Source organism: Saimiri boliviensis, chromosome 4 (genome assembly GCF_048565385.1).
Source record: "Saimiri boliviensis isolate mSaiBol1 chromosome 4, mSaiBol1.pri, whole genome shotgun sequence".
Classification (NCBI taxonomy): Eukaryota; Metazoa; Chordata; class Mammalia; order Primates; family Cebidae; genus Saimiri; species Saimiri boliviensis.
The window spans coordinates 143,401,015-143,423,172 of record NC_133452.1 but is presented as its reverse complement, the minus strand read 5'-3'; the positions used below and the strand labels follow the sequence as shown (position 1 = coordinate 143,423,172).

The following is a 22,158-nucleotide window of genomic DNA, read 5'->3' as shown; positions in this document are numbered from 1 at the left end:
CCAGCCAAGAATGGCCCTTCTCTCTGCTCAGCACTCACTTGCGGCAGTCAGCCTTCCTCCCTGTCCCTGCTGGCTCCATGCCTGCTTGTCCCTGGAGATCCTTTCCCTACCTTCAGTGTTCTCCATTCCAGGTGGTTCAAAGTACGGGACAACCAAGGGCACTTCTCAATTTACTCAAGAGCAAAAATGACAGGGCTCACTCTAGGTTGTTAATGCTTGCTTACTTAAACACGGCCAGTGAGCTGGTCTGAATGACAGTCACTAAAAAAAAAAACTAAAAAAAAAAAAAAAGCTCCCTTGTAGGATTAAATATACTCAATGTGTGTGAGCACATTCTTATACACACTATTTTCAGTAGTTTTAAAATGAGAGGTGTCAGACTTCTACCCGAATAAGATTCACACAGATGCGGTCAGTGGGAACCTGACCAACCAACATGTTCTGAGATGGCCGAGTGCACAGGGACTCCCTGTAGACAACCTACATCACCCCATGGTGTGGTCAAAGTTGTCCAACTATTAAAAAAGGTTATCATGAAACCATCCAGAGAAATGAGAAATGCCGGAGGAAAGTGAAACAGAGACATCTTTGCAGACGTCTGTCTGGTCAGAGTACAGCAGGAGGGGCGGTGAGGAAACGGGCCCAGTATGAGCAGAGTAGATCCGAGGATCTCCTGCCTTATGGGGACAGCTGTGGCACAGGGTACCACCTACTCCATCAGGTCAGTCTCTAAAGTCCCCAAGAGGCGGCTCTCAAGGGTGAGCTTGGGGTGAGGCCCTCAGGCACTTGCAGGGCATTCTCCAGCTTTACATCCCAGCAGGCCCTCTCCTGAGAGCTGCAAGACTTCCACATGGGAGCCTGTGGGTGTCTGATGGCGCCGTTCTCTGCGCCGTCTATTGGGCACTAGGAAGGCTAAAGTGGAAGAGACTCCTCGGCTGATTTTTACGTAGCCCGTGCCTACAGCTGTGTGCCTGCAGCAGACACTGTAGGAAAGGAGAGGCCACACAGCCTGTATCATTTGCATGTTCTTTTTATCCTGATGATGTGATCCCTTTAGCTTATCCGCCTGGCAGAGCTCTGCACATGCAAAGTGGGGGAAAACCACACTCGTCCCAGTCTTGCCTCAGGCTGCTGCAAGCTCAAATACACCAAAGGCTCATGAAAGGATCCACGTCATTTACATCATTTGCCTAGTCACTTTCAACCAGAGTTGTCATAACACAAGTCACCTGAACGGCGTTTATTATTTTCTGTAGAGAGGCTTCATCAAATACTCTGCTCAGAAAGTGTAGAATTCACACTGAGTGAAATGTGGGCTCTTTGCTCTTGGGTTAAAGCAGCGTTTCTCCCCCAGGGCACCAGGAACATTCTGGGCTGGACTGTTCTTTGGTGTGGGGGCTGTTCTGTGTGCTATGGAGGGTGCTGAGCAGGGCCGTCTTGTGTGCTATGCAGAGTGCTGAGCAGCACCCTGGCCTCTGCTAATGGCCATCTCCTCATATGTGACAACCGAACTGTCTCCAGACACTGCCCCTCAGATGTGTCCCCCAAGGGCGAAGTGGGGGTGGGTGCAATTGCCCCAGTTGAAAACAGCAGCTGAAGAAGCACCAGTACATTACAAGAGGAAGCAAAAAGTAAAGATCTGTCAAGACTTGTAGAGTGGGAGAAACGCCACTGGCCGGAGGGCTGGAATTCATTATGAAATGATGACTTCAAGCCCCATGGACCTTTCTGGGCACGGTGAACTCTGAGACCTCTACTCCCCAGCAGCATTTAGCCCCAGGGCTCCACTTCCAAAATCCCTTTGGTCAAAATTTGCCTGAACATCAAGTTGGTTGAATATTTGCCCCACATCTGCACCGACACCACATATCGACACAGTGGGAGAGGTCAGAATCCCAGATCTCAATCTCCTCTAGATAAGTAACTCAAAATGAGCTTCACAAGATGTCCTGGAGAATGATGATTCTTTCCTGCCAGGAAAGGGTAATTGGCAGGACACAGTCTAGCTTACAGTAATTGCCACAATGAACTTATTTCACTGATAATCACTTTTTACCAGGAGAGTCCATCCGGTGGTGTCGGGAATGTGCAGCCTGGTGTAAAGGACAAAGCAAACAACTTGGATAAACCACCCACGTTCCCAGCCAAGCAAGCTACCTGCTGTGGGAAGTGCTGCCAGCAGGCAATGGGGAGCTCCTCAGTTCTTCCCCATGGACCACTCTTCCCAGGGCTGCCTACCCCACGGTCAACTGCATTGGGGTACCTGGAACCACTGTGAGGCCACATGGTTCCAGAGCTCCCTGCCAGTTAGCTCTGCCCAGTCCTGCTCCCTCTCTGCCCTTCCACGGATGTTGGCACCCAATCTACCAAACTGGCTTCCCAAATCCACCTCGGCTTCCAGAGAAACTACCTTGTGATGGGGGGAGTGGACACGAGGGTGAGGAGAAGGATTTTGAAACTGCATGGCTCTCCAGCTGGCAACGAGGATGCCCGCCCCACCAACAGGTCAGGTGGAAAAGCCGCAGCACCTGGCCCAGGTGGCCATCCACGTGCTAACACTCTCACAGGTAAGGGTGAAAGCAGAGGGGCAGCTGGTAGCAAGCAGCAGAGGGGGTTGAGACTCAGCCCTGGCCCCTGGACTTGCCAGCAAGTTGCCGTGGTCCAGCTCTACCCGTAAATCAGCCACTGGAGGAAGGTCAGCTTGTGACGGGCAGGGAGGCACCCTATAACTTGGTATGGCTGCTTCTGGGTAAATGCCCCTAACTCCAGCTTCCTCTGACCCCCTGAGCCTAGAGACATGGCCCACCCAGCCCTATCAGATCCCCCTTGCTAGAAGATAAGGCAAATACCTCTCAGCAAGTCAACATTGCCCCCCAAAACCTGCCCTAACCCTTCTGCTATCAGGCCTGTAACTTGCCTCTTCCCTGAAAGGGGTTTCAAGACCTAGCCAGGGGTGCAGTTGGGAGCTGTGAGAAGATACGAGGGCCTGGATTCTCAGGGCGCCCACCCCGAGGCCCAACCACAAGTTGGATAGGAGGGTTCACTGACTTGGGAGCTCTCCTGGGATACTGATTTACCTACCCCTGGTAGGTTCCCAGGTAAGGTGTGGCCTGGCTGCTGGGTTGGCTCCTGGAAGCCTGAGGGAGGTGGAGGCCCTGCTGAGTGAGACTGAAAGGCCAGGGCTGGCTAGGGAGGAGTGGGACAAGATGCATATGGGGCCTGTGGTCAGTGCCAGAGGGAGGAGGGCAGCACAGCCAGAAGGAAGAGGGCAGCACAGCCTGTGGGACCATCCACAGCAGGGAAGCACATGCCTGGAGTGCTGACTGGGCCTGGGAGAGGCAGAGCGTCTGACCATGGGACCCCACGTGACCACGTAGGAAGTGACCACCACAAGCTGAATGCCATCAGCCCCACAGGCACAAGGTCAGGCAGGGACTGTGGTGGACACGCAGCTGGGCTCGGCAAGCCCCAGAGGGCACAGGGAGGCAGCCTACACCCCTGCGTAACCACCAGACCTCTGCATCGCCGGCTCTGCTGTACCCGTGCCCTGCCTCAGCTCACACCTACAGCTATGGGGGAGACTCCCTGTGACTGAGTGTGGCCTGTGTGGGGGTCGGCTCAATGGGTAGGTGGGCAAGCCAAAAAGGGGACAGGAAGTTCACCAGAGCCTCATCCAACAGGGTCGGGAAGCGAACGTGGTGAGGAAAATGCCCCCAATGGAGGACACACCTGGTCACCCCCTGGTGTAGGAGGAAAAGCGGATCGAGGTTAGACTAACACTGGCCCCCTAGAGTCCTGTGGCTGAGTCACATACAGCACCTGCAGCAGCTGCCAGCCTGGTTAGGCATCGGCACGGCCTGAGAGGTGCCAGTTTGGAGGTGGCTCCATGGTGGTGAGCAGCATCTTCTGATTTGTAGCATATACAGTACAAAGACGCTTTATACGGAAGGACACACAGCCTGGGAAATGGGGTGGAGGCAGGTGCCGCTTGGTACTCCCTGATCAACTAGGACAGTCAGGTGGACAAGTGCAGCGACTCTGAGCTGGGCACAGTGAGCAGGCCACAGAGCTAATGGGGGTGAGTATCAGTATGAGGGTGGCCACTGAGCAGAGGTGGGAGGCTTGGGTGAGGGAATCTAGCCTGAGAAGTGAGATGGTGAGGAGCAGGGCCGCTCAGAGACCAGTGCGGCACTGGGGGCTGCAGTCTGGCCTATCCACCTTCCTGCTCCTCTCTTGCATTTCTTTATTTTAAATGTTCTGGTTTTCAAATACATTTAGATGCACAGAACAATGACTAAAGTAGCACAGCGTTCTCATCTACCTTCACACAACTCTCCCTAGGTTAAAATGTTACATAACATCTTAGGATGACCAAAGCCGCTGACAATGTGCTATTCAGTCAGCAACAAACACAATGTGAATTTCACCAGCCTTCCCACTCTTGTCCTTTCTCTGGTCCAGGAGCCCACCCAGGGTCCCTGATGTTCTGAGCTGTCAGGTCCCCTCCATGTCACTGGCCTCCTCCAGTCTGAGACGGTTCCTCAGTCTTTCCACGTCTTCTCCGACCTTGGCGCTCTGGAGGAGTGCTGTGTGCGTCTGCAGACTGCCTTCCAGTCTGGGCCTGACGTTCCTCATGATGAGCCTGAGCTGCTGCACCTTCAGCAGGAATCCCACGCAGTGACGAAGGCTGCGTTCCCTTCAGTGTCTCCTGTTGGCTTCTGTCTTGTATCTGTGAACTCTGATCACTCAGCAAGCTGGTACCTGCCAGGTTTCTCCACTGTAAAGTTACCATCTTTCCCACTACAGATAATGAGAGGATGCAAATATCCTTTTTCTCACCATGCTTTCACCCACTGATGATAACATTCCAGGTTCTGGCCTGCAAGTTATTGCTGCCTAATCCTCTAAGTTTCTCCCATGAAGAAAGCCCCTTGGAACCTGAAGAAGCTGACCCCCAAAATGTGCACGAAGGGGTGGATCTGAACGGCACTGGGGTGAATTGTGGTGGACATGGAACTGGGCTGCCATGATCCCTCCTGGGGAGGCCTGGCTACCTGGCTGCAGGTGCTGCTGTTAGCGGACAGCCGTAAGGTGCCTTCAGGGATGTCCTCAGCTGCAGGGTGCCACCTCATTCAGGGCACAATGCTTCCCGTGCATCCCATGCCCAAGGACAATGGACATAGTATCACTTTGATTTATTCCTCTGTCCAGTCCTGCTTCCTCCCCATCCCTTCTACAGGTAGTGACTACTTGCTAATTCTCCACGTGCCAAACTCATCTCAGTGTCAGCTTCTGGAGAACCTGATTTGTGACACCACCTCCTGCCCTATATCAAGGACTAGGGAATAAGATGTGAATAACTGCTTGATAAATCACAAGCTATAATACAGACACAAACTATTATAATGAACGGATTAAACAGTTAAAGAAATAAAAGCACACAATTATATGGAAAACAACCCTCTAATCCTATGTAACTTTGGTCCCTCTTAAAAGTGCCTTCTCTTAAAAGTGCAGCTTTTAAGTTATTAGGTGAAGAACTAATTTGGATTGCAAATTGTTGGCTGGGTTACAGACCGGGTATTTACTAACAGTAGATATCAGTGAGAATTATGCAAAGTGGTAGGCTCCTCAGTGAATGAAGTCCTTCTCTAGGGAATGATGCAAAGACAGTGTCAACAACATCTATGACCCCAAATCTGAATGACAAGATGCAAAGTCCCCACAGAATGACACACTGTACAGCTTTAGAAAAACAATAACCAAACTAGATTTCTTCAGGAAGCTTTCTAGAATGATTTTTTTTTTTAAAAGGTACTCACAGATGCTCCTCCCATTATCTTGGGAAACATAACGGTAGAACAGCCATCTGGACTCTGTCCGAAGGTAGTATAGGGTGTTTGAAACCAAGCCTTTTCGTTAGCCCAAACCACATCACAAAGAGGCAATATAGATGCTCCTAGCCCAATGGCCGGGCCATTGACTGCTACAATAATGGGCTTCTTAAATTGAATGAAAGTATTCACGAAGTTTCTAAAATGAAAAATAAATGGGGAATTACTCAAAACATTGCATATCTGAGCAAAGGAAAAGTCTATTATGGAACTGAATTTACCAAGATGTAAACGCTGCGGAAATCATAAAGACTTGAGATTTGTTTGAGGCCTTCCCCAGCCGTTGTGGACCCTAAACTTATTTACTATGTGTCGTAAAGGTTTGGTGACAGCCTGAAGTCCACGCATGTGGTAGCTGTTGCTACAGGACCTACGTGAAGGCCATGGGCAACATGCAGCCATGAGCTGTGCTAGCATTTGCAGGTAGCTCTCGGGATGTACGAACACCACATCTGGTTCCCCAACCTGTCCTCCCTCGAAGACACAAGAGCCCAATATATATTCTGGGCTTCATAAGACCAATCAAGAAGCTGTCGTGGAGGAAATCTGGCCCAGGGCATACTATGACTGCCTGGTGTTGGACCAGGGGTAACAAAAACTCTGGCATCTGGGTCTGGCCTTGGCTCACAGTTTCAGACAGCTCACTGATTATCTGGCAATAATTGCTATTTCCTGAGTTTACATGAAGTGGACTGAACAGGAATACAGAGACAAGAGTCTCACAGGCTGGCTCAAGATATGAGACCCGCAAATGAGAAGAGCAAACAGCACAGAGCCCAGGCCTGTACCCACATCCTGCTCCACCGAGGGCTGGAGGATACGGCTGCAGCAGGAGTTCGGAGGGACGGTGGGGTCAGGAGTGAGGCAGACTTGCCCCGGATGGAGGTTTCATAAATCAAGCAAATGCTATTCTGGGATTTGCTTTAGATCAGGCTGGAAAAGTAGGCTGCTTTTCAATTTAGGGTAGGTTGGTGTCATACCACTTTGGGAATGTGCATTTTCTTCTCAATACTAGAAGCTGATTTTAGGCTCAGAGGTTGTTTCTTCTTATGATTTCACACAGTAGAGAAAAGGATGAACACAAGACAGTCCCTCTAGTGCAGCCTGAGCTCTAGATCAGAACTGCAGAGTAAGTACAGCTTCTGACTTGCTGGATTCTAAATCTGACCCCCATCTTTAATACTGAAAATAACAACCTAGATGCTCTCTACAATTCAGCAATCTAAAACCAGAGCAATCTGTTCAGATCTTCTCTGAAAATCATGACTCGGCATCACCTGCTCAACTCCCTGAGATACTGAGAATACTGAGATACTGATGAATGACACCTATTTTTGGAGGGGGCAGGTTGGGGAGGTGAAGAGGGGTGTGTGTGAACAGGAGAGTGAGGAATTGGATAGTTTAGCTGCTGGACCTCAGTTCTTGCCCCCAAGGTTTGTGGAATCTTTGCACTGAGCAAGGATTAACTCAAATGAATGAGTTACACTAAGTCTCTCTAAATGAGAGAGCCTGAGGCATTGTTAGAAAGATCACACTGGGGTTTAATGATACAGAGTGTCAGATAACCTTTTAAGCAGCTCTTGAAATAGCCTAGAAGAACTACATGAAGCTATTTCACTTGTGTCATCTTTTGAGGATTTGGGGTCAATGACACAAGATGGAAATACATTTCCTAGGCCCAGTAACTGATGACTCATGAAAAGGTAAAACTGCTGAACTGTCTCCATGATAAGGAGCAGCCGTTTCCAAATGTGAGTAGCTCCACTTTCATGTACCGCATGGAACAGAAGGCAAAATATTACAGCAGCTGCCCAGGCGGACATCTGGAAACCACAAATGGGGCGATAAATTAACATAAAAGAGATGTTCAAAATCAAGGTAATAAAAAGATAATTCTATAAAGAAACAGTAAAAGGAATTATTTCATATATCCTTGTCCCCCTACCCATGTATTTGTATAAAAAAACCCTGCTTCTAAAATATTAATAGGTACCGTTAAGTCAAAACTTAGATTTTGACTAGGCGGAAGGCTTTTTTTGGAACTGAAATCTTACTTTTTATTTTGCCCGGAATGGTGACTTCACCTAAAGCTGGTGGTTCTTTCTGGGCAGGGTAGGAATGAGCCAGCATGCTCTGGAGCAAAGATCACCTTCCCTTTTCAGGGGATGGGAACTGGGCATTCCGAATAGTGAGCCCTGAGATGCCAGAAATCAACATGGTCCACACAGAGACTCATTTTGTTTTAAAAAGGAAAACCTTTACAGAAATGCTTTTTTGCCTAGTGGAAACTTCCCAGGACCATGCAGGCTTAACCATGAAAGCTGCAAATCAAGGCATAAGGCACCAGAGGCGAGGCAGGGGCTGCCTTCAAGCCTGGGACAGTCCTCTCCCGAGCAGCCCCCGCTTCTGTGGGCTTCAACCAAGTGTGTTTTAAACTTAAAATCAAAACATATGAACACTCAAATGTGTGCCATGCCATGTACTGAATTTAAATTCATTTCTTTGGAATTGTTTCTGAGCTGAATTCAAGGCTGTTTTTGGGTATGGCAGGGAAGGAGGCTGGTATTTGCCACAAAATCAGTCTAAAAAGACTTCATAATTAAGCCTGTAGTGTGTGCTGCCTTTCCAAGGCTGAGGTCTCCCCTCATTTCAATGTCATCTTCAATTGAAGGACTGAGTGGGGTAAAGGTCAGGGTGTTGGGGCATGTTTACTGGCTCACTTTGTTCTCTCCTGAATCTTCTTGCCTCTGCGGCACTGCTTGGGCAGGGCCGACCGGTCTCCCTCTGTGGGAGAAAGAAGATGCCTCACTTCTGGAGGTTGATACCCAGAGGAGGCTCCTGGTCCTTGACACCTAGCGGCAGTTATTAGTTCCTGCAGACTTCAAAAGCCTAATGTTGTCAATGGACTTGAAATAATTTTGTTCTGATCATGAATGTGCTGAATATTTTTGTTACAATTATTCTGCAAACTGCAAACCACCCATCCTTGTAACAAAGTTAGCTGCTCTAGATGCCTGGTCATCTAATATGAATCCTCATCTTCCTGTTTCCCGCTTTTCCTTTGGAAACTTGCTACAATGAAGTGCTTTGCCTCCAAGTTTTAAGGAACTTGAGACGAGACATCAGAGAAATGAAAGATATACACAGGAAGAGCTTTTATCGATATAAAAATTAATTTAAATGCAAATAAGAAGAAAGGTTAAGTGAATCTGGTGTAACTAATTATTTTTCTGATATTGACAGAGTATATTAAGGAAAATTCACATTGACAAAAATATAGTCACATAAAGAAGAAACAAGTGGGTTTTCCTGGAGCAGGACTTGACTCTTCACAAGAATAGCAATCCAGCTTTTTGTGGGGAGTAGGGAGAGTAGAGTGAGCAGGTACCTGATGAAAATGAACTTTTAAAGTTACATAAAGTTCAACAAAGAAAATCCCCACTTAAACCGACTTGATCTAGCTTTCCTCTGCTTTTACTAATCCCAACACCACAAGCCCACAGCCCCTGTACCAGGGAATTCCACACTGAAGAGAGAAGTGAGCGGCACTTGGCGAGGCACCAGCAGGGCTCACGAGTGGAGCCAGGGAGAAGTCTACACGGGACAACGGAGCCAGGACCCAGAAGGTACTGGCTGACACATCCGATTTTCTTATTACCGCAGAGCTACCAAAAAGCACAATATTGTGTGTACATTCATAGTGATATCATGGAGAATATACACCGTGACCATATGAGGCATGGTGGTCTGTATTGTAAAAATAAAAGTTAAGTTCATGGAATTCATCCTGAATGGATAATAATGAAAATGTCTTAGAGGGGCTGAGAGTCAGACAAGGAATTATGAGATAGATCAAGTGGTTTAATCTTAAACTGAAGAACAAGATGGTCCCACCTAGTGTACCCCAGGGATGAAATCCTCTAGATCAGAAACAATACTTAATAAGATTAGATTATAAAATTTCAAACTACTTCTGCAAAAAAACCACACATCATATGATAGCCCGTAAAAGGTAACATTCAAAAGATTAAGGAATAGATAACCTCCTAAATACATGTGTACACGGTATGAGAAAATATAAAAATTCTGAAAATAATTAAATATGTTATGAAAGGCCAAGGCAACCCTGCAACCCTGCAACCCTGATGTGTAGGTTCCAGGCTCCTGCCATGCGGCTGCTTGGGCGGTGCCCATCAGAGCCATTTTGGTGTCAGTCAAGGAACGACGTCCCTGCCCACCCCAGACTCACCAAAACAGAACAAAGAGCCCCCCACCAATCCTGCTATGTGAGCTCTAGAAGGGTTTAGGTGCTAGAAAGCCCAGTGCCCCAAGAAAAGTGCTCAGTTTGGAGCCTAGTAACTATCCAAAGTAGTTCAACTTCAGCCCTTAGAAATCTGGGATTTTGGAAAAGATCCAACTTACTTTGTTGCCAGTTTGCAAGTCTATGTTTCTTTCATTTTTCATCCTCTATAAGTTGAAAAGGCAAGCACAAGAGATTTTGGGGGGCTACCTGGGGATATGTCATTTTAGGGAGGAGGGGAGAGAAGCACAGCCAACTTTCTGGTTGGTGACTAGGTTTCATGCACTTCAAATAAAATCCATCTCCAAAAAATCAGACACTTCTAATTATACACAGAGTGATTAGCATGACAAATGAGGGGGTATGCTATTAGCAGAATTACGTGTTTCAGGGAAAGTTTTTCGTACTCTTATCGTATAGCAGGGGAAAATGCAACAATCAAGGAAATAGAAATACCTCAAAGTCATATTGTCACATGCAATAACAGAACTAAATTTATATTATTTGTGTGTATATATGAAAGAAATATTCAAAAATGTTTAGATCAAGACATCTATTGTACATCATGGTGGCCAAGATTAACGTAATTTATGCTTGAAAACTGCTGAGATTTTAAGTGTTCTCACCACACACACAAAACGCACGTTAATTAGCTTGATTTAACCATTCCACAATGTATTCGTGTTTCCATCCATCATGTTGCACACTAAAAGTATATACAATTTTTATTTGTGAATTTAAAAATAAATCTAAAAAATTAAACTGAAAACGGCAAAATATTTAGAACAAGGTTGGGGAAGACACACAACAAATGAACACTGGATACTGTGAGGGGCTGGGGGAGAAGGAGGACTTGTTCTTTTTGTTCCCTACTATCTAGGTCTCTGTGCGGTTGGAACTTGGGACGAACCTGACAAGAATGTGCACTGCTTGTGCTAAAAGGAAAAAAAAAAAAGAAAAAAACCTTTCCATGTGATGGTATGGAGCTAGCCCGTCATAAAGGCTAGACAATTTACTTCACAGTCAAGCAAATTGGAAGCGATCTTTTAACAGTTGAAGATAGAACATACTCATGGCACAAATAATAGGAACTGCAGCTATATATTATCATGTATTCTAATCATTAGAACACTCCCTGAACACTTTCTGGGTTTAAACCAACCTTGAAATCAGCTATTTGCCCAAGGCAAGTAGTAATTTATGCCAGGCCCACAGACAAGATAGAAAAGAGATGACTTAATTAATTTTGCTGCTGGTGTCTGTCCATGAACATGAAGAAGATGTACATTTTATTCTTGAGGCTTGGTCAGGCCCATTCTATCAGGATTGGTACACCAAAAACAAAACACCCAACCGACGTTTAAAAAACATCACTTTTACATACCTGATAGCTTCTGCCATTTTAGTGCTTTCTCTTTTCCTGTCATCTGTCAAACGTCGTATAAAATAAATAAAGTCAAGTCCACAACAGAAGACGCTGCCCACGGCGCTGAGCAGTACAAGCTTGCTGTCATCGGCAGCGGCCGTGCTCAGAGCACTCTGGACTTCTCTCATTACCTGAAAGTCACCAGAAGTTAAAGTGGCAAAGAATATTTTGGGTGTAAACTCCTAAAGCTTTTTTTTTTTTTTTTTTTTTTTTTGAGACAGTCTTATTCCGCTGCTCGGGTTAGCGTGTAGCGGTTTAATCAAGGCTCACTGCACTCTCGAACTCCTGGGCTCAAACAATCCTCCCGCCTCAGCCTCCCGAGTAGCTGGGAATACAGGCTTGTGCCATCACGCCTGGCTAATTTTTCAACTTTTTTTTTGTAGAGACAAGGGTTTGGCTGATCTTGAACTCTTGGGCTCAAGTGATCCTCCTGCCTTGACCTCCCAAAGTGCTGGGATTACCTGCATCAGCCACTGCACTCAGCCTAAAAGCATTTTGTTATTGAATAATCTGCCATCTATGAAAAACGCATCATAGCCTGATACAGTTACTGATATCTACCATGATTTTAATTAATTTGTACATGTCTCATTTTCTGTAACCAGAGATTGAGATGCTGGGGATGGAGTAAAATATAACGACATAACTAGTGTATAATTAAAAAGACATGAGAATCTACATTATCTTAGTATTTCTGTAGTCATTGTGGCTCTTAGATAAGGCAAGTTACTTATTACATCACTGGGCATTTCTCCAGTTTGGACAGCAGGTGGCATATTCAAACCAGTTGAAAGAAACTCTTTCAGTTCTACTGATTTTTGTTTTGTTTTAAAAATCACCCTATTACACTTGGGACAGAAATTCAATAGTTTGGTGTGTAAGTGTGTTAAGTCCAAGCACATGAGCATGGACAGGTAATTTTAGGGCATAAAATCATTTTAAATGATCTCCATGAAGCATTTAAAAATAACCAATAAAGGGACTCTGCAGTCTAAAAATATACCAAGGACCAGCTTTGACCTGCTTTGTTATGTGACCCTGGCCAAATGCACACACTTTCTTTAGTTGGGTTTTCTTGCCTGGAAAAAACCCTCAACCTAGCTACTCACAAGTGGAAAACAAAGTACTAGACTTTAAAATTTTGGTAAGGTATAGGTTAGGTTCAAATACCCCCAATTCTACACTTCAGGACATTCATGTTCTAACCTTTCCAACAGCCAGTTCCGGAAAGCTTACTTACTAGGCACTATCAGCAATAAGCATGTGCGGAAATCCCTGTAGCTGTGTGATCTGCTATAACCTCTGATGATACCTGGGGACTGGCCAGATGATAAATATTCTGATGGGACTGAGACCCCCAGGGCATTTAAATTCTTTCTGCACAAAGAACCCTTTAAGAATCAGAGGAAAGCTAAAGCAAAGCGCGTGCACACACATTTTCCATGTGCCTTCATGAAGGCCCCGTGCCCGCCAGATGAAGAGCTTCCAGGCAGGAGGTGAACCACAGAGGCACAGAGCCCTGGGTGCCATCACAGCCCACACCCAGGAGAATGGGGATGGATACTCAGCACACGCCAAGCATCCTGACTTCATGGCCGTCGGAGGCGTGACAAGGAGCAAAGCCAGAAATTTCCCCTGTTCCCTCCCGTCCAGTGGGCATTGGAAGATGGCCCAAAAGGAGGTTTAGAAAGAGCACAGGAAGAGCCAATGCTGCCAAGCAGGCCCGGAAATCAGGCAGGCAGAAGCGCGAAGCCCACGCCAGCCCAAGAGCGCCTCTCACCTCTGGATTTAGTGAGTTATTCTCTGAGGACTTTGTGGATAACAAGATGTGGGTGAAGCCATCCTGCTTCCTGACCACAATATCTCTGTATCTGTAGGCACTTTCTGTTTGCCTCACGCTGAAACGCAATCGCTTGTCAAAAGGCTGGTCTCTTCTGTCGTCAATAAATTTCCTTTTGCTGGTGGTCACTCCTGTAACAGATGTCTGTATGTTGGTTGTCCCATTGGCTGTTAATGCATCCATGAACGGCGATGAACCTGCCGAGAGTTTGAAATCACAGTAGTCTGTGATGTCCCACCACCGCTTCACTCCCTAATGCGATCTTTGACTGGGATAAAAATGTTCATTACACACTTAGGATGTAATGTATCAATATAAGAGCATTAAAACTTAGAACCTTTACGAAATCAAAGTCTACTTTTAAAGCCACTTGTTCTCTTTCAGTCTGACATGAAAATCACTTTTTTGTTTATCTTGCCTAAAAAATAAAGATGGAGACGTTCTTATTGAAAGGAAGCTATACAGTTGCAGATTTTTTTTAAAGGACAGAATCAAGAGAGAATGGGTTTCATGGGGAGTATCTATTCCAAGTTTGAGAAGCTGAAAGAAAGAAAGGAAAACGATTCAAGAAAATATGTTATTATTAGGGTCAAGGCCATCTAGTCGAAACTTCTTTTTCTGAAGGCAAGATAAACTGGATAGACCCACGGATGCAGCCAGCCTTCTCTGCAGGTCATGAGCTGTGTGGCAGCCACCACTTCAGCCCACTGCCCCTGTGGGACACTTGAGTTCTTTGTTTACAGCCTCGGAAGGGGACTATCAGAAGGTCCATCTACTTGTCCCAGTTCCACTATCTTTTCAAAGAGCCCTGTCAAGCCGCTGCAGATAGCTCTCCTCTCTCCCACCACATAAAGCATCCTGTCAATGTTTCCTCATATGTCACAGCTCAGCAGCAGCAACCATGTTTTGCTGGGGTCTTGAGATAGGGTCTTGCTATGCTGCCCAGGCTGGTCTCAAACTCCTGGCCTCAAGTGATCCTCCCACCTTGGCCTCTTGAGCAGCTGAGACGTACAGGCATGAACCACTGCGCCCGGTTAAGAACGTAAATAATTATCCTCCTATCCATATGAATTGTCCAAATATGATCTAATGTGGTGATGAACGTACAGAGTGGATGGGGAGAAAAGGAAAGAAGTGTAAGAAAACAAGATCAGGCTTTACTAGTAACATCAGCAATGGTAGAAGTTCTCTCAGAGTGGAGCATGAAGAATTATGGATCAAATATTTCCTCTGAAGTGAAATAAAATTAAACCAAAGCCACCAGAAAACTCTAAATGGACAGTCAGAGGAGCCAAATAAACTCCCTGGCAAAACAACTTGACTTTCATTCAACTGCTGGAAATAATACCTTAACTGCTAGAGGCTTTTTTTTAAATCAAATATCTGAAAAATTTAAAGAGGTTATAATACATATATATGGTTCTAAAAATATAAAAGATATAAAGGTAAAAGCCCTTCACAACCTGATCCTATTTGCACAGGACCCCCTGCCCTCTTAACCACTGGGGCTGGCTTCTCAGGGGCCCTTCCAGAGTATCTCCATGGACAAACAAGAAAATATCAATACAGACTTCTCCATTACCACCACCCCCCTTTTAAAAACACAGATGGCAGTACACTAGACACAGTGTTTTGCTGTATCTTACACATTGTTGCCTTGCTTGTACACATACATGAGATATACATTGTTACATCTCATGGTTATTCCTTTGACAATATCTTAGAACAGCTCCTCTATCAGAACACAGCTTCCTGTTCTTTCCCAAGGATGCATGGCAGCCCAGGGCTACGGGAGGATTGCATTGTAATTCATTTTCCAGTCTGCACCGGAATACACACTACTATTCAGTGACTCGTCGGTATGACCAACCATGGAGTGACACATAATCCTGACTTCTGCTACCCCAACGCTGTCAAATCTCTGTAAGTTTCGAAAGGACTTATAGCCTGGAATAGTTCTAACTGAAGACCACTGGACTGGATGTTACCAGTCAGCCAGGGTGTTGCTGAGTTCTTCCGAGGAACTCAGGGAAGACTTTCTCTTTCTTTTAACCGCCACCCTACCAGATCCTTCTCCCATCTTTGTTTAAAAACATTTGCAGGCCGGGCGCGGTGGCTCAAGCCTGTAATCCCAGCACTTTGAGGGGCTGAGGCGGGTGGATCACGAGGTCAAGGGATCGAGACCATCCTGGTCAACAAGGTGAAACCCCGTCTCTACTAAAAATACAAAAATTAGCTGGGCATGGTGGCGTGTGCTTGTAATCCCAGCTACTCAGGAGGCTGAGGCAGGAGAATTGCCTGAACCCAGGAGGTGGAGGTTGTGGTGAGCCGAGATCGCACCATTGCACTCCAGCCTGGGTAACAAGAGCGAAACTCCGTCTCAAAAAAAACAAAAAACAAAAAACAAAAAACATTTGCATCTTGTCTTCCCTCAGAAACCCTCTCTTCTAATCTGTCCCTCCCCTCAGCTGTGTCCTGCAGTCTCACTCCCATCACAGCCTCACCTGCCTGCACTTGCTGTCTCCACCTCTCCCTCTGCACGTCATTCTTCAACCCATTCACCTGGGACCCAGAGTCAACATGGCCAGGAACCTTCTGAGTCTAGAGAAATGGATGTTGGATGATTATGAACCTATGAACCCGGGGGAGCAGGAGAGGGGCTTCTACAGGGCAGCGTGGAGTGGCTGAAGGAGAAGGTGAGGGAGAGACGCTTGGTCTCCTCCAGGATGAGCCTCCCAGTGGAGATGTGCACAGCCCGAAGTGCACATCTAGATCAGGGGAGGGAAGACAGGGTTGGAGAGAGGTACTTGGGGTTGGTGCCAGAAGTGGCTGAACTGACGGTATGAGCTCCCAAGGGAAGACTGAGACAGAGAGTGAGTCTGCTGAAGCCAATTGGGAAGTGCTGGGGAGAGCCACAGGCGCAGAGCCAGGAGGCAGCAGAGAAGCAGAAAGTCAATAAAAACTGGCTTCCTCAAAGGAAGGAGAGCAGGCCACAGCAGTGAGGACGTGTCTGCAGGGACATGTGCTGCAGAGGTGGAGGAGAATGCAGAAGAGGTAACGTGGGGGGAGATGAGAGGCCATTCATAAACGTGGGCAATACTTCACTACAGCGTCAAGATCGAAAGCCATACCACTGGTGAAAGACAGCTAAAAAACCAATCAACAAAAAACACACATGTGCAGGTCCCAAGTTCTTAAAAGTGCAGGTGAGAAGACATTGCCACTTAGGTGAGGGCCGATAGCAATGATTTAACTGCCTAAGAAGAGATCACACCAGGAACAATGTTGTGCAGAGGCCACGTGACACAGTGGTGGCATGTTGGGAAAGGAGACAGTTGTGGAGACTCCGGGCCTTCTCAGAAGGGGGTTCCTTCAGACTACACATGCCAGCAGCTAGTAATGCCAAGTGAGAGCTCCTCAACCTGGGCTGGATCTTTAATCACTGCTGTATCAAAGCACAAAAAGAAGCATCCTGGCAACACAGGGAAGGGCTGGTGCCATGGCCCAAATGCTGTGTTTCACCCAAATCCCTGTGGTGAAATCCTCACCGAAAAGGTGATGTTCTGAGGAGGTGGGGCCTTTGGGGGTGATTAGGTCATGGCGGTGGAGCCCTCATAAATGGGATTAGGGCCCTTCTAAATGAGGGCTGAGACCCCCTGGGCCTTCTGCCATGTAAGGATGCAGTAAAGTTGCTATTTGTGAACCAGGAAGTGAGCCCTCAGCAGACCCCGAACCTGCTGGCACCCTGATCTTAGGGTTCTCTCCAGAACTATGAGAATAATTAACATAATAATTCTGTTGTATATTTATGAGCCACCCAGTTTATGCTGTTTTGTTATGGCAGCCCAAATGGTTAGGACACCTGCCTCCCACCAGGATAAAGCTGACTGGCTTCGGGTCTGCTCTCCCCATCTCTGACTGCTCTTGCTTTCCGTGTCTTTCCTTTCTCTATGTAAAAGGCATACACTCCTTAAACTCTCCCAGCAGTTTTCCTGGTGGCTTCCTTCCACCAAAGCAAGATTTCTAGGCCACAGAGTCCATGCAGCCTTTATATGTAAGCCTTAGAAAAAGCTCAGCATTTTCTTTGAGGCGACAGTGCCTACGGAACTATCTGTGGTTCTGCAAATTTAAAAATGGATTCATTTTGGCTCATGCTGACCAAGACTACTGAACTTGGCCTTCTTCTTCCTGTGTTAAAACCATGTTGGCTCCTAGAGCCAGTGAGGTACCTGCTCCTTTCAGACTCACCACACCCCACCCAATGTAATTCCTGGCACTCCCTGTTACTCATCTGTGCAAGCATGTGACACAACTCTGTACTATTTAGGTAGAGAAGTCTTCACAGCAGGATCAAATCCTGCAGTCACAGATTACCAGCACTGAGCAAGGTTTACCCTGATCATCATATATGCCCACCACTCAAGACAATCAAGCCACAGTGTTCTCACACCACCCAGGGTTGTGCCCAAATCAGGACCTTTGCACGTGCTCTTCCATCTGCCTAGAACACCTATGACCTGGCATTCAAATGGCCAGTGTCTTCTGCTCATCTGGATGGCAGCTAACATTTTAGCACCTCAGACAGGCCTTCTTGGACCCCACATCTTAAAGCTCGTCCCTCCCATCAGGACTTCATATTACCCTGGTTTGTTTTCTCCAAAGCACCTCTGAAAGTTCTTTCTCATTCTATTTTTATTTATATAGTATCATCTATGTACTCCACTAAGCTGCGTAAGGGCAGGGTTCTTGCCTGGCTTATCCACTCATGTATCCCTCAACACACAACACTCAGTACATATTTACTCAGTACATTCATGGAAGGGACCTTCATGTCCCTTTAGTCCAGATCCCTCAATTTAGAGACGAATAGCTAAGTGACTGGCCAAGGGTCACACAGCTCATTACCTCAAGCCAAGTCAGGGATGGTAAGCTCTAAAACTCAGAGCAGAATTAGCTGCTAATGAATAAACAAAAGGTTAATACTGAGATTCGGAAAAAAAAAAAAAAATCCCCCCCTCCCCAATAAACTGTGGAAATTAGTGTGACTCCCCTGGAATACCAACTCTTATGCAAACACAGGAGTACAAGCTGCCTCTCTGAACTCAGAGTTCCTTACAGATTTGGATTCAGAGACTACCAAGGCTTTCCTAGGATTTATTAACATAAAATCTGACTGGGAAAGAAACCTATTTTGGTATCTCTTCCAATAATTCATTTTATTTTAATATGTCCAAGAACAAAAAGGATACCCTCAAATACATATGGTGGATCTGCTAAACATCACTGCTTCAAAAAGTGCAAGTCTCTAACAGTGACTTGTGAAACTCACTAGCCATCTTAAGAGAGCAGTGTCTGTACTTCTTCACCTGCCACTGAAAACTAGGAAACTGAATAAAATACACAAAACAACTGTGTGCAGGCACGGGACCACAGGTTGCGCGGGGCAATGTTCCCAGAGTGAAAGGAGACAAACATGGTGAGCCTAACAGTCCATCCGCCTTTCCGCCAAGAGCAGCTGCCACACTGCAGGTGCAGCAAGGGGAAACCCAGACATGGCTGGCAAAAATGCTGTGTTAGCACAGATGACTTGGGGGAGGCCCAGGAGGCAGTAATTTGTGAGGCATGATACAGAAAAGGAGGGAACTACACAGACAAAAAGTTCCAGAAGAGGTTAGGGATCCCCTTGAGTCTTAGCTGAACCAATCTCATCATGCACAGGGAAAGACTCCACAAGGCTGGGCAGCAAACAACTTTTGAGAAAAGAACAATTACCAGAGACCTAGAAACTGAAAAATCTCAAGTTTGCCTAGGGCCGGAAGTTCTCATCAGCCAGAGCAGAGACTTCATCAAATACATGAGGCATTCAGTAGAGAGATCCCAGGATCAGGCACATATCAGCAATGGAACTGATCTAGCTCTAGAATAAAGAATACTTAAAACTGCACTAACAAAGCTTCAAAACGAGATGTGAAAGGATCATAGTGATAAATAACTAACAATTTCCTGCCTGAACAAATCTAATACTTTAAAAAAGCATACAACAAAATCCAGCACCCCAAAATGTAAATCATAATGTTTAGCAACCAACCAAAAATTACTAGAAAAGCAAAGAAGCAGGAAAATAGAACCAGTGACTAAAATTAAATCAGTTAATTAAAAAAGACTAAAAATGAGAGATGATAGTATTAACAGAAAAGAACATCTTCAAAACTGTTATAAATAATCTCAATGTGCTCAAGGATTTAAAGGAAAACATGACCATAATGCAGAAATGAAAGACTATAAATAAAACTTTCATTGGATATTTTTAACAGATTAGACAATCAAAGATCAGCAATAGGCTCTGTCCAAAATGAAGTATGACAGGAGAAGAAACAGAAAAAAACAATGAGCCTGAGTGCCCTGTGGGACAATATTAAGCAGTTTAGCATATGTGTAATCTGAGCCTCAGAGAAGGGGTAGGGGGGTGTGTGTGTGTGCGCGCGCGCACGTGTGCTCAAGTAAAATATTTGCAGAAATAGTAGTGGAAAATTTTCCAATGTCTGATAAAAACCAGAAGCTGACAGATCCAAGAAGCTCAAAAAATACCAATTATGATAAATACGACACACACAAACCCCAAACCAAGGCCTATTATAATCTGCTGATAACTTGAGAACAAAAAGATTGCAGAGAGAATAACAGAACAACTCAATACTTACATTCAGAAAGTATACAAGACAGAAGAAAATGGAATGGCACCTTTGAAGTATATAAAGTAAAAAAAAAGAAAAAAAAGAAAAAAAAAGCCAACCTATATACACAGCACATATGCAGCATAAATGTCATTCAAAAACAGAGGAGAAACAAACACACATTTGTAGATAAAAGCTGAGAGAATTTGTTACTAGTAGACCTGTACCGTAAGGAATGTTAAAAAATGTTCTTCAGACAGAAGGAAAACACCACCAGACAGGAGCTTGAATATATACAAAGGAAATGAAGAGTATCAGACCAGTACATATATGGGTAAAAAGGAATCTGCACAGACTGCATATTAAGTGTAATTAACTAAATATAGACAGTAGTAACTCCTTGGCCTCATCACAGAAACAGTATCTCCCATGCTTTCATACCAACCTAACAAAAATGAATAAAAACCACTTTGTACATACTATACAAATATATTAAAATCTTCAAAAAAATGACTATTCTTTGGAAAAATATAAATTCTCAAGATTGATCTTTGATATAGCAGAAAGAAAAAAAAGGAAAGAGAAAAAAGAAAATCATTAAAGAATTACCTCTTATAACAGTTTCTCAGGCTAGGCGGGTTAAGGAATAACTGTGGAGTAACAGCCTCAGAACACAGAGAAAAGAAAGAAAATTCATCCAATCAATTTTGCAAAGATAACTTAACTCTGACTAGACACAAATGCCACAGAGCAAAACCACGTACCAATTTTACCCATTACTCATGGAAGCATAATCTTACTTTATTAATGCTTGATGGTTTACGCCAAGGGGCATTTTAAGATGTTGTGAGATAGCTTAGTTCAAGGGCAAGAATGGCAAAAATACACTAAACAATAGTATTTCTAGATTCTGGGAACTATTTAGAAAATAAACACACATTAAAAATATACACACACATAATCCCTAACTAAAATTAGGAATAAACAACTTCAAAAAAAAAAAAAAGAATAAACAAATAGAAAACATCAAGTTGTACTAAGAAATACAGAAAGACAAAAAAAAAAAAAAAAAAAAAGAAAAAGAAAAAAGGAAAAAAAAAAGGTTGGGGAGGGGAGAATGTCATGATTCTGGACAACATCAAATACTGTAAAGTTAATCTGAATTCTAGTAAACTTCAAATCAAAAAAGCTCAGTGGTTAAGATTTAGCAGGAGGACGAGCTAAATTTTTGGGGGAAGAATAATGAGTAAAATATACCTAACTAGTTGTACATTATAAAACTACTTGAAGAGCACAGTTCTAGCACAGGGGAAAATGATGAGCTAGAGTTAGTCTAAGAATAGCTTCTATGATGAGGATACATGTATCAAAAATCAACAAGCTGATATAAACCATTTAATAAATAGCAAAAGTCTTATTTAATAAAAAGCATAAAAACATGTAAAGTTTCTAGATGAAGAAGAACTTAAACATAAAAAGGACAGAAAAAAGGTTAAAAATTTGAGTACATAAAAGTGGAAAGTTGCACAAATCAAAGGCTAGTATTTTTTTTTTTATCATTAAAGCACTAATAACTGCAAAGCATAAACAGACCAAAAAACAGGTCTGGCTTTTGTGCCCACACACAAGGTTGGGTGCAGTGGCTCATGCCTATAATCCAGCATTTTGGGAGGCCAAGGCAGGTGGAACACTCGAGGTCAAGAAGTTCGAGACCAGCCTGGTCAACACGGTGAAACTCTTGTCTCTGCTAACAATGCAAAAATTAGCTGGGTATGGTGGCACATGCCTGTAATCCCAGCTACTCCAGAGGCTGAGCAGGACAATCACTTGAACCTGGAAGATGGAGGTAGCAGTGAGCCAAGATCACACCACTGGACTCCAGCTTGGGTGACAGAGTGAGACTCCGTCTCAAAAGACAGACAGACCACACACACACACACACACACACACACACCCCATGCATACATCAAATTTGAATGATGGAATGAAAACACTAAAACAAAAAACTGATCTGAGTAAAAAAA

At 44.9% G+C, this 22,158-nt stretch overlaps 1 protein-coding gene across 5 annotated transcripts in view; it reads right to left on the bottom strand.

Moving 5' to 3' along the window:
• Positions 1-22,158, bottom strand: part of CDYL (chromodomain Y like) — a 180,166-nt gene that overhangs the window by 7,967 nt on the left and 150,041 nt on the right. For 3 of the 5 annotated variants that reach the window (XM_074398401.1, XM_074398398.1, XM_074398400.1), the window contains exons 3-5: positions 13,401-13,657; positions 11,579-11,751; positions 5,823-6,033 (exon numbers count right to left, since the gene is read on the bottom strand). In XM_074398401.1, the coding sequence (XP_074254502.1) occupies positions 5,823-6,033; positions 11,579-11,751; positions 13,401-13,657 (641 nt within the window). The remainder of the gene's footprint in view (positions 1-5,822; positions 6,034-11,578; positions 11,752-13,400; positions 13,658-22,158) is intronic. The other 2 variants (XM_074398402.1, XM_074398399.1) reach the window with 1 other exon arrangement.